Source organism: Daphnia pulicaria, chromosome 6 (assembly GCF_021234035.1).
Source record: "Daphnia pulicaria isolate SC F1-1A chromosome 6, SC_F0-13Bv2, whole genome shotgun sequence".
Lineage (NCBI taxonomy): Eukaryota > Metazoa > Arthropoda > Branchiopoda > Diplostraca > Daphniidae > Daphnia > Daphnia pulicaria.
In genome coordinates, this window is record NC_060918.1 from 1,662,058 (window position 1) to 1,674,271 (window position 12,214).

Below are 12,214 nucleotides of genomic sequence, written 5' to 3' on the forward strand. Positions count from 1 at the left end.
ACAACTATCAAATTAATGAAATGGTACATTATTGCCTTATAATAACACCGGTTTATTGCAAAATTAAAATTTAATGGCAATCGTGTTTGCCTTATGGGTTGATTCATTCACGGGGATGGAAGAAAAAAAGGATCAATGCACAGAAATTTGTGCTAGACTTCCAGAAACTCTTTGTTGTGTATACCGACGCCCTGCATTGGATAATCGCTCTATAGCCTAAGTGGGTCGAATGATTATATGCAAAAGAGAATGACTGAATGGCATGACACCTCCGCGTGACAAACTGTGTGTGTGCAGTCATAAATTTGCTTTTAACTCAAGAGAAATTCGTGCCAAGTGTTGCGCATTCTTTGCCAGCGAAAAAGAAAAAAAGAAGGACCATGGCAACCGAAAATTTCAAACAGACGGCAGCAATTGGAACCTAAAAAGTAATACTGGAATGATTTCATCCGTATCGGTGTGTATCGTATATGTATGTTTATTCGTAAATACACACCAATAATAACAGTGAAAGAATCCGAGAAAGAAACGGCATAATTTGACATCATAATTAAAGAGCGAGGGACATACTCGAATGAGAAAAATTTCGGGAATAACAACGCGAACAACGAAACGGAAACTAGACGCATGACGTGAGTGGAACACAGACGCATAATAGGACATGTGGATATATAGAGGAGAACTTTAATATAGTTATTATAACGACGGGTGGGCGCTGCTGGACGTAGCAACCGCGTGCCATTTGCTCTGAATATTACAACACAAATTCTGTACAAGATATGTTTACACGTACACCTTTGGTGGGCTCTTTTGTCTGTTCTCAAAATCCCAAACAATCCATCTCTCTTTCACTCACTGTCTCCTCCACCAGCACGTCCTCCACCTCTACTATATTTAGCCAATGATTGTGTTACACTACAGTAGGTTGGAAAAAAGATAAGAAAGTTTTGAGGAAGGACCATCAGCAAAAGGAGGGACTGGGATGTAATTTGTTTATGTTGAGAGTGGGGAGGCTGGCCGATAGACGTCAGACTGGCTGCTTCATTGTACGTGTGCTCGCAAGAGTTCCTCCTATATTTATACACAATAACGGAACGTCGAGTATCTATAGAGAGTGGAGCTCGACAAAACAAATGGCAGAGTAGAAAGAAAGAAAGAAAAGTGTATAGGAAAAACACACGAGATAACAAACTCGATCTAAGATTTATAGCCATTAGATTGTGTACCCTCTTTGTAAATCTGTCTGTGTGTTAAACATGATGTTCTCTAAACACGCACAGCGCAACAACGTTTTTCAGACAATAGATGCAGAAATGCAAGCGGTCGGCTGCGGATTATTGGACGTCTTGGTCGATTTGACCGAGGTCGGCTCCTGGCCGGACAGGCATCGGCTCCTGCAGACGTCCATGATGAACAATGAGAGTATGAAATTGGTCGTCTCCTTGACGGCGTTGGCCAGCTGGCGGCTGTAGCGCGGGTAGATGAAGACCTGAATCCAGTGGTGGGTGACGACCAGGTGGAACACAAAATCGCCGATGAGCCGGAGTCGCAGTGGCACCGTGTGGAAGGCGGCGCCCTTCTCGACTTTGTGCGGATTGGTGGACAGGGCCCAGACGAAGAAGACGTGACCGGGCAGCCAGCACAGAGCGAAAATGACAACCACCAGAATCATGGCGTGCATGGCCCGCAGTTTGGCCCGGTGAATGCTGCACGAGCCGCGGTTGGCCTTTTCGCTCTGCTGGGCGTTGCGCAATAGTCGCGTGACCAGCACCGTGTAGATGACGCTGATGATGCAGAGCGGAATTATGAAGATGGCCACCAAGGAGACGAGGTTGACTTTTCTGACCAGGGCCAGGTTCTCCGGGTCGACGGTGAAGCAGAAATCAAAGTCGGAGCACTGCGTCTGATTGGCACTGACACACGAATTGGTTCCCGATCCTTCGTACTGGATGGGCACGTCGTCCACTTCGTGGATGGAGATGAGAATGCAAGCGTAGGTCAACGACACGGCCCAGCCGGCTAGAATGACCAGCTTGCAAGTCATGTTGGCCGGACCACGTCGCTGGCGGGCGTTGGTCGACAACAAGGTCCGCCACCTTTCCACTGCCATGGCCAGCATGCAGGAAATACCTTTGGAATTGACGAACGAGCCAATACATATAACTAAATGCCGTCACACTCGTTGTCATATCACACACACGTATAAGAAAAGGTGAGAAAATATCTATAGGGGTTGTTCTTACTGTTACACGCCGTAGCGAAGAATATGGACGTCTTCACGTTTTGAACGGAACATATCGGGAGACTCAATCCCGACACTGTGTAAGGCCTTCGAACAAAAATAAAAATAAAATCAAGTTATTCATTTTTTTTTTTTTCATTTTGGCTATTCAGATGAAATGGCGCAATAGTTTTAATAAGCCACAAAAAAAAAGCCGAAACAATCAATCAGTATTATTTGCGGCGTTGTTGTATGTGAAGGAGAGCTGTCAGTTTGGTTCGTCTAGCCAGTCGCTCAAGACAAATGACTCAGAATAATGGAAGCCAATCGCGTAACTTACAATGCGGCACCCTGTTAGATTTTAAAAGGAACTCCTTTCCAAAAGAATCTCAAATTAAAGCCGAAAATATCTTTCCATCTTTATAGAGAGAACAATATTCCGACCAGAATAGACTTTTCGATTCATTGTCGAGCGATGGAACGGATTAAGACGCTACCAATCCGGTGGTTAGATGGTTATCTATTATAGAATATAGTACATTAATCATCTTAATGGCTACATCCCCCAAAAGAAAAAAAAGTAGGGTCTATTTGTCTGCCTATCTTTCATTGTATTTATATCTATCTATCATATATCATGCGAAAGGACCGGAACTATCGATCACGACAAGTCTACTGTTGGCATTTCGCTCGTCCACTGCTGCCTATATGTGCAGTATATATCTCGCAGAAAAAGAAAATGGGCCCACACAGATCAGATTGTGGATCTCTCTTGAGTGATACTGGAGGAATTGCTATGAGGGGGGGACTCGGTCGTCAGCCGAAACAAAAAGATTTGGAATAAAAAGAAAGAAAAATAAGCAAAAGCAAAGCAAAATAAGATCAATCCATTATCGTCGAATACAAGGGCACTGTCAGCACTCTGTGCCCAGCACTTGGACGACCCTTTTTTTCCCAAGTTCGGACACGACAGCTTCCGCTATTCGTTATTTATACGCGGCCGATACAACGGAAACTTAAGTCAAGAGTATTATTAGTGTTCGATCGCCCGCACATCTATACTAAGTGAAATGAATTCGATCAATCGTTATTGGGTTTTGTTTTTTTTTCCCGCTTACCCGACGTAGCTGCCGAAACCGAGTGGAACGATAATTCCGGTGATGAGTCCGGAGAAGCACATGGAACAGATGTAACAGTTCATAGCGTTGAGCAAAGCTCGGTGCCGGACAAACGTCACGACGAGTAATCCGTTGCCCAGGACGATGGCGGCCGCTTCTACCAAAGTGAACGAGAAAAGCGCCGTGTCGTAAACGTTCATATCCATCGTGAAAAAATGTCTTGTGTCGTTGTTCGGATGATTTCTGTCGTTTTAATCAGATCAAATAAAAATCACAAACACACTGGGCCACCAAGTAAGTCAACGGTCGTCCAAGTTCATGACGGCGGCGATTGGGCGAGAGGGGAGCCGGTCACTCTGTCCGCACCGTGTCGACGGCCGATGCGGAATGAACGATGCCAGTCTCCGCAGAGCGGCACAGCCGAGAGAGAGGGGTGGGGTGGCCGCCGCTGCGGGAGGATGCGATGCGCTGTCGAGGAGAGACGAAGACAGAGTGAGAGAATTGAAGCAGAGCACGTGACAGCGCGGCCAGTTGTTTCCGATCAACTCGACAAGCGAAACCAAACAATTTGTCTTGAGAACGACGATGACGAAGTAGAAAAGAAAAGAAAAGAAAAAAGCTGGACTGGCTGGATCAAGTCGAAAAGATCCCCCCCAAAAGAGGGTGGACATGAGAGACGACGGCAGCAGACAACAACACGACAAGTCAATAACAAAAGCCCCAAAAAATCTTCTAGTCGAGACGCACTACCCAGCAGTAGCAGCAGCAGCAGCAGCACGGAGGAGTCACGGTTTATTTGATCTTGCCCTTCACGAAGGACAGATGCTGACTGGAAACCTAAAACCAACAGTTGACGAGAAACACTTGCTGCACTGTTCCTTTGCACGCGAAGTGTGAAGTGTTGTTAAAAAAAAAAGGGTAGAGCGGGATTTTGAAGCGCGCGTTCAGTCTGTCGTCGGACGAGCAAATTCACGACGCGCCCAACCAATACACACACACACACTCCTTTTTGTACGTTAGACCCGTGTAGAGTGTGTCTGTGCTGCACGCTGGGCTGTTGGAGTGGCAGCCCAGCGGGTAGGGCGCCGTGCAGCATTCACGAATATGTCTAAGATACGCCCTCGCTGCTGCTGCTGTACTGTCGTCACTTTTATTTTCTTTTTTCTTTTCCTCTTTTCTCCCGCCGACGCGCCAGCGCACTCCCCTACACGCCAACGGCACCACCGTTCAGAAAAAAAGGCGACACACTGTAATAATAATAATAACACTCAAAAGAATACATACAAAAGAGTATAATACAGTATAATATTTATTTTGGAAATGAGCCGAGATTTCTGAAAAAGAAATCTGCATTACGTGACTAGTTTTAGTTTTGTTTGAATTTGAGCGGTGAAATGTTGGCCCTTTAGGGACCGTGCCAACAGAGATCCCTAGATATAATGCGCATTAAAAACACACACACGGCGAGTCGAAAGCAGCAGCAGCAGCCACCGTTTTGACCTTTTGTAAAAGCTAAAGGTTGTCATCGGACGTTTAATTATGCGCCATGAATCGCGCCCGCCGTCCGGATTCCCGCGTGAATATTTCGTTGTTTCACGGCTGGTGGCTTTATCGTGTTCTCTCTCTCTCTCATCAGGAGAGCCGAGAGTTGCCAAAATACGAACCCCGCGGTCGCAATGTCTATAAAACCCCAGACGGGAGCGGATATACGGCAGGGCATGCACACAGGATACTGGACAGGATCCATTTCCCCCCAGTCGTCATTGAATTTCTAAAGGCCACGCCAGAGCTCACGTCATAAAGTTGCCAACTATACAGCCACCGACTCAACAATATACAACTGGATGTGCATAGAATAGAAGGGAAAAAAAATATTTCACCATTTTGGGGGGGAGTCGCGGATTTTGAGCTCCATCATTCCATTTCCACTGGTTAGTGTTTTGCCAGTTCCGGCGGTATAATAAGAAAGAAACCCCCAACCAGTATATAATAACTTGTGGAGCCGAGAGTGTTAATAACATATTCAAAGTTACGGCCACTGTATAAGCAACGTTGTATACAGTTCCGGAATTTCAAGGGAAATTGGAGCGGCCACAAACTGAGGCGGATGTGCACTAGCTTAAAATGGGAATCGAGTCAAATTCTATAAGTCGACTGGTGCTAGGTTATATGCGCCCATGCTAAATTTAAAGCCCAACGTCACAGCGAATAGACTGCGGTCGCTTGTGTATATATCCCTTCTATACTTTCTTATAGCTATTCCGGGCGTACATTTTTCTGATGCGGCAACAATCTCGCAAGGGAAAGAAAAAAGGGCCGCAACCTGCTGAACAAATATTTCCCCTTTTTGTTTTCGTTCGGGATGTTATTTAAGTTCGTGTTGATATCAACGAACGCCATTATTTCTTCTGTAATCAGATCTGAAAGCAGAGGGGAGCGAAAACACGAGAGAAACAATAGGGCCGTTAAGAAAATAAACTCATAAGGGATAGAGAACCAAAGCCTCTCTCTCTAGATGCTGCTGCTGCTGCGTGAATGCGTTGAAAAATGGCATCGTGACGATGGATTTTAAAGGGGAGGAAAAACTTGAGAATCTGCAGAGCTTTTCAGACTCCCGCACGGAGTTGGAGAGAGAAAGTCGTCAAGGTTCCTATTTCCCTGTGTGTCTTTTTCTATCCACCCCACATGTATTTATAAATATTCATGAAATAACCGACTATATAGGTAAAAATAGCCGAATGAACATTTTCGGGATAGCAGAGTGCAGACCAGGAAAACTGGAACAAAAAAACGCAACATCTCAAGGCCGATGTATAGCGTTAGCAGCAGTCGGCGGTGTGCAAAAATTCAGAGACTAAATCCGCCATAAGTTACAATGACATTTAGAATTGTCAAATGTCCAATATCTTTGACATCAATTTTGTGAATTATTAACATTTTAGAATCGATAAACGCGCGCGAATTCCGTCATGAACAAAGCTTTGCTGGTCATAGTTTACGTTTCAGCCAATAAGGTCATAACTTACATGTATTGGAAATTTGAGAAATGTTTCAATTATTCAGGATAATCTGATCCGATAATGTTTCAGATCAAGATTTTCTCGAGAGACGTGAAATCATTTCCTTCTCCTGCCAGGCATCGAAATCAATCGCGCATCAATAGTGTGCGATGCCAACGCGATTGCGTGACAAATGGTACAACTTTTTTTTAGATTTTTCTTGGCTTTACTGACGTTAAGAAATCAAAATAAAGAAAACCCAAGATCGGTAGAAAAGTATAGAGACGGAAATTGCCAGAAGAGCCACATTCAATATTGGCCGACGCACCCGGTAACCCCAGAAGACAGGGATATAGTAAATTTGCAATGTCTCGCAGTAAAATAAATAAAGTTATCATTGGCAAAAGGCCAGAAAAAAGAAGCGCTAATAGTCAAAACGACATCAAGCGTAAGTGCACGCGTTACGACTCGAGAATTTTCTTATTTGGTTATTTATGGACATTTATTATTGTTATATTCCTCGGGAAATTTAACGTATTTTTTTTCGTGCACGTGCGCTAGCTACCTCCGTCTAAAACTGTGTTGAATAAGAGAAGCCATCCCGCAATTTATATTTCCTTGTAGAATATAAATTCCGTCACTGCGTCATTTGTACGGGGTTTATACTTGATTGCGCTGTGCTTTATAAGGAATATGTCGACTCGATTGAAAGCAAAGAATGTCACAAGCCTTTTTGGGAAACTGCCAACATCAAAAACCCCGTGCAGGTTTTCCAGTGAAAAATCATTTCAAGTTATTATCCAACCTTTATACCTGTAGTACTTCTCCTGCATGGTAACCAACTTGCTGCTTGTATAAGGACGATTGATCTGACACAATTAACGAACGGTGAATTCGTCCCAAACACACCTCAATGGTGTTTTTCTAGGCGTCCTTCAACACACGTTATATACTGTAGTTGATGCCCTTGGAAATAATTGGCTGTCGACCCGGCATTTCTGCATCCTGGCAGAGCTCTACTAGTGGCGACAACTCGTCCGTTATTACTCGCTTTTCACCGGCGAACGACAAGCGAGTGATAACTTTTGGGGGGGGGGGGGGGGGGGGGAGCAACTTTTATAGCTATACTGTTGTATCAAAAAAGGTGCGCTGTTGATTACTCCTTGTCATTCAAGACGCAGTCAAGTGACGTAGACTGACGTTCTCGGCGAACGACCACCCGGAGTCCGGAACCGTGCGGAACAAGGCTACCCATTAGCGGAAGAAGAAGAAGAAGAAGGAGGACGATATCAAAGCTATTATAGCGTCGGTTGGTGGTGCGCGGTTCTCGTTTATCTTCCGAAGGGAAGGGCAATGGCGTCAGTCATTACACACACAAACAGAGCGAAACAAACGGCCGTAACACGAAAACAAAAGGGCTTTTGCGACCTACCAATAAATCGTTAGCTGCTGGCGGGAGCGGACGACAAGAGAGAGAGAGAGAGAGCCGCCCAAGTGAATTGACCAGTAAAACATTGGGGGGAAATAGCAAATAAGACCGTCGTAAAAGTATAACCGATACGAGTTATTCTAGCCGTCTGAAATAGCCCAGTCAGCAACTCAGTTTCTTCATTTTACCACCCCCAAAAAGACAGAGAACAAGAAAATAAAATGCCATTCCCAAGAATAATCGACACACCAGCCAAAAACATCCGCAACGGCATGTACAGGCCACGACGTATTGATCAATCGAACGAGACCGCCAGCCACCACGGAAGGAAACGGTTAAAATAGGTTCGTAGTTTAGACGCAAACTTATACTACTGAAAGGAAGGTCACTGTCGTTCGCGTCGTTGGATCGACAGTTTTCTAGTTTCGACGCCGTTTTACTACTATGCTCAAGAAGAACCCAAATGTATGTAACTATCGTTGCGGTAGCCTTAGAGAAAAGCAAAAGAGATATAAATCCGTTATTAAAAAGTTCAAAATAAGTTTCTCGGACGTGCTCGTGTGTATACCATACCGCTGGGACTAGATACTTGCCCAGGTTGAAGAGACCGTAGACGGACAACTCGACCGACTCGCCTCTTACTTGCGAGATGAAAGTTTTGGGACCTTTTGCGACGCATAAAAATAAATTCAATCATCGCTAATTGCATCAATCCTTGCGTGAAAAATGTGAAACGATTTCTTCACTGCGCTCCACAATTGAAAGACCCTGGGTTGAAATTCTGTTGGTTTAACTTCAAAAGTTTTTGACCTGTACGTCGAACAAACTTTTTCGTTAAGGACAGGATAGTGACGACAATTGAAAGGAGGAGGCGGTGTGGAAGCACGTCCTTCTTCATCATAAAATGTTCCATCAGTTGCACTCTGCTTGAAGTGTTTGAGTAAAGTTCAAATATTTTTCAAATTTGATTGTTTACCAACACACAAAGCTGTGTTAGTGTGTGGTACAAAACAAGCCTGATCTAAGGTCGTTACACAAATGAGTTGTTTATTGAACCCTAACTGAGTCAACAAAAATGCCAAGAGAAAACCCAGTTCCAGTCAACCGCCTAGCTCAGGAATATAATCGTACTCCGTACTATCTAACGACTTACAATCAATGCCACTAATATTCACAAAGGAAGAATAGAGATGTATTTGTCCTACCTTTAAACCTGGGAAATCCACAGCCAGGCATCCATCCGCTGAAAAGTTGAATCTACCAGGTGGGATAGGAAAAAGGCCTCAGACTCGTGAATACATCCACATTCACATGGGTGTACACGAGGACAGAGGGGATTAAAGAAAGGGGCAGAAGAGACCTGCAACTCGTCCGACATCGAAAGTTTCTCCAATTGAAAGAAATGCTGTGTAACTAAAAGGAAAATAAAAAAATTGGTTACAAAAAATTTTTTAGAAACAACAACCCAACAAGTAAGGAAAAGTTTAAAATGAGACATCAGATAAAACTTAATTGTTAGGAAACAGGAGAATTAAAGAAATTCCATGTAATACAGTTGCATTTTGTGAAGTCATGCATTACCAGGTCACAGACTCACAGGAATAAAGTAACGAAAATGGAAAATCATTACCCAAGTGAAGATGCTGAGATTGGTTGCTGACAACAGGTCAATGCCAGCACTTGAATATCTTGTTGTTATCCTGGTGGCTGGCTCAGGCCTCAAATCTGCACAAAGGAAAAGGTTATGTAGTGAAAACAAACTGACATGTGTTGACTTACATGGCTTACATGATAAATGCTGTCAGCTATGAATTAACATTTCACAAATTTTTAACTGGGTTTATCTTCTAATTAAGCACCCATAATCACTCTATTTGTATTCTTAGTTTTATATTTACCTGCTAAACAGCATGGAGTGTGCACAAAGCAATTCTGTAAAGGACACAACGACCACAATATTGTAATTCTATTTCTTTTGTGCTATTTTTCGTGCAGCCACGTATACATTCCAACAACAAATTATGATTCCGTTTTAGTTGTAGTCTTTAAACTTCGTCTCGTTTTCCAAAATTTTCGAAACCCAATTACCCAACCTCAAAACGAAAGCAGCAGACGACACACATTTGTTAATTGGTTATGCTTAAGATTATAAGATATCGATACACGAAACCCATAGATAATGAGATAAATGAGTTTGTTTACCTTTCCTTGGACGCAATCAGCGGATTGAAATAGGACGAAGATACCTAGGAAATCCCCGTTGGTGAAGAACCAGTAAACAGACAGGAATAGATCTGTGTTTCATTAAGTCAACAATGAAACCATGGCAACCAATCGAAGCGTTAATTAGTTTAGAGAACAGGTAAAGCAACATAGGCAATCCAAAGACTCGATTTAGGGGATTAATCACGGCCTCACTCAGTTTCAAATAAATTGATTGAACGAATGGTAAGCGTGACGTCAAAGGTCTATTAAAAACAAAATGGATTTTCTAATTTCTTTTTCTTATGGCAACACAAATGCCTCTCTTATTTTATAGGCCTACACACCAGCAACGTAATCGATCCAGCATTGCGACTGAGGATTCCGATTTTGACACGCCATCGCCAGGAAAAACCCGACCGTGAGTGCCATTGATGCCACACGCACTAGCCATTAAGAGCTTGGGGTTTGCTGGCCAACATTTATCTACGACAGCGGTTTGATGCAACAAAACCGTGAGGCCACCAAGTCCAATCATAGAGCTTGAACTGGCGAACTAAATCACCTACTTAATCGTAACACGAATGAAGTTTAACTCATTTCGTTGAGAGAAAATGTCCAAGGTTGTGTATTAAAGTGTCACTTATACGATCGACCACCATCCAACTGGAATGCTCCAGAATGACAGCTCGAGTGAAAACGTTCAAAAGGCAAGAGGTGCTGGATAAACATAAACACCTTTCACATTAATGACCGTATATCCTTAATAGCAGAAATCAGCGGTGTTAACCCAAAATAAATTTTTGAGAATACCTAAGACCATCCTCTTTCGTGCTCAATAGACATAAGCAGTGGGTGGTATTGCGCCGTAACGATCGATAGAGCAGCTGAAAAAGAGCCTGGAAGCTGGACAAGTTAAAGTAAACTAATTTGGACAAGAGAAACGTAAGCGCGTTTGTGACATAATGTTCGTAAAACGAGTCGCAGTATTGATTTGAGATACGCCTTTTCAGTTTCCTCAAAAAAATATAAGCCGAGAGATGAAGTTTAAATGGAGGAGCGTGACAAATGTGAACCCAAACGTCTGCGGATGACGCCATCGGAAAGCCAAGATTCCGGCGGCTGAGTCGCTGTGGTGAAACGGCGTAATACCGTCCGTCAAACGTAAGAACCAGAAAAGCGGCGAAAGCGATCGAAAGAAATCGGCACTTTCCACCATTGTAAATGCCGAGGAACTTAAAGGTTTCAGAGCTTTCGTCATACTTGGGTGCAGCTCTTACGTATTTCTTGGTTGCCCTAAACATAAGCTACTTACATCTCCCATTGAAATCTTGGTCATTAAAACAAACGCAAGAGACGGACGCTGCTTCGGATGCGTGAAAGATGCGCATCGTTCAAAATGCGTGATACGACTTAAAATGGAAGACATTTTTTTTTGTCGCGGCTGGTGTTTTCCCGGGAGCTTTAATGGTTCAAACCGTCATTTGTATGTCGACTTGGCAAGTTCCAGGAATTCTGTTGCCCATTATTAAGTCAGAAATCGATGATCAAATTTGATGCTCGTTTGCCATCCATTACTGTGAGATCCAGCTGCAACGTATGGTGACTGTCCTTTAAGAAGGACGTGCAGACTTGGTTCAGTTTAACGTACGTAAAAATACATTTTCCATCACATACGCCATCAGTAAATGAATGCGTGGGCAGTAATATAGTATCAGACTAACTGGGGGCGAGAAAGCAAGGAGAACTAGGTTTAATAAAATTGTCTTATGAATCAACATTTGTGGCCAACTACTAGAATCAGCGGCCGCTAGCCATTAATAATAATAAGAGGATATAAAATTATATAACTCAGTCTAGCTGTTGGCTGGGTTGGCGTTTGTTCTTGTTTATGTCCCTTCGGATGGGAATGACGTCACTGTGCAGATAAATACCAATAGGAAATCAAAAAGGGCTTAGCGTCTATGAAAACACGACATACATCGCATCAACAAGCAGCGAATAGGAAATAACAAAAAAGCGGAGATCGTAAGAGTTCAGTGACCAGCATCAGTAGGATAATCAGAAAAAAGGAGCCAGACAAATACATTTCTTTATTGCAATAATGACCACAGAGGGTCTCCGTCCATTTATCATGTGGCGAAAAGCTCGGCAAAGCCTTAATTTGCGTTAGTTTTCGCACACTAAGCTTTGCAACATTTTTTATAGCGAAAGAGAAAACGACTCTATCGCAAATATTGTAAAT

General features: G+C 43.3%; 1 protein-coding gene across 1 annotated transcript; it reads right to left on the reverse strand.

Annotated features, from left to right (window-relative positions):
* Nucleotides 1-467: 467 nt before the first annotated feature.
* LOC124343697 (neuropeptide CCHamide-1 receptor-like) lies at nt 468-4,610 on the reverse strand. Its single transcript, XM_046797137.1, has 3 exons — nt 3,340-4,610; nt 2,244-2,329; nt 468-2,130 (listed from the first exon to the last, which is right to left on the reverse strand). The coding sequence occupies exons 1-3, from the start codon at nt 3,543-3,545 to the stop codon at nt 1,295-1,297; spliced, it is 1,128 nt and encodes a 375-aa protein (XP_046653093.1). The 5' UTR covers nt 3,546-4,610; the 3' UTR covers nt 468-1,294.
* Between the last annotated feature and the right edge of the window lie 7,604 nt (nt 4,611-12,214).

Coding starts and splice junctions, on each gene's coding strand:
- LOC124343697 (XM_046797137.1), bottom strand. CDS start 3,545: ATGGATATGAACGTTTACGACACGGCGCTTTTCTCGTTCACTTTGGTA. Junction 2,330..3,339: donor GGTTTCGGCAGCTACGTCGG/GTAAGCGGGAAA, acceptor TTTTGTTCGAAG/GCCTTACACAGTGTCGGGAT. Junction 2,131..2,243: donor CTTCGCTACGGCGTGTAACA/GTAAGAACAACC, acceptor TCAATTCCAAAG/GTATTTCCTGCATGCTGGCC.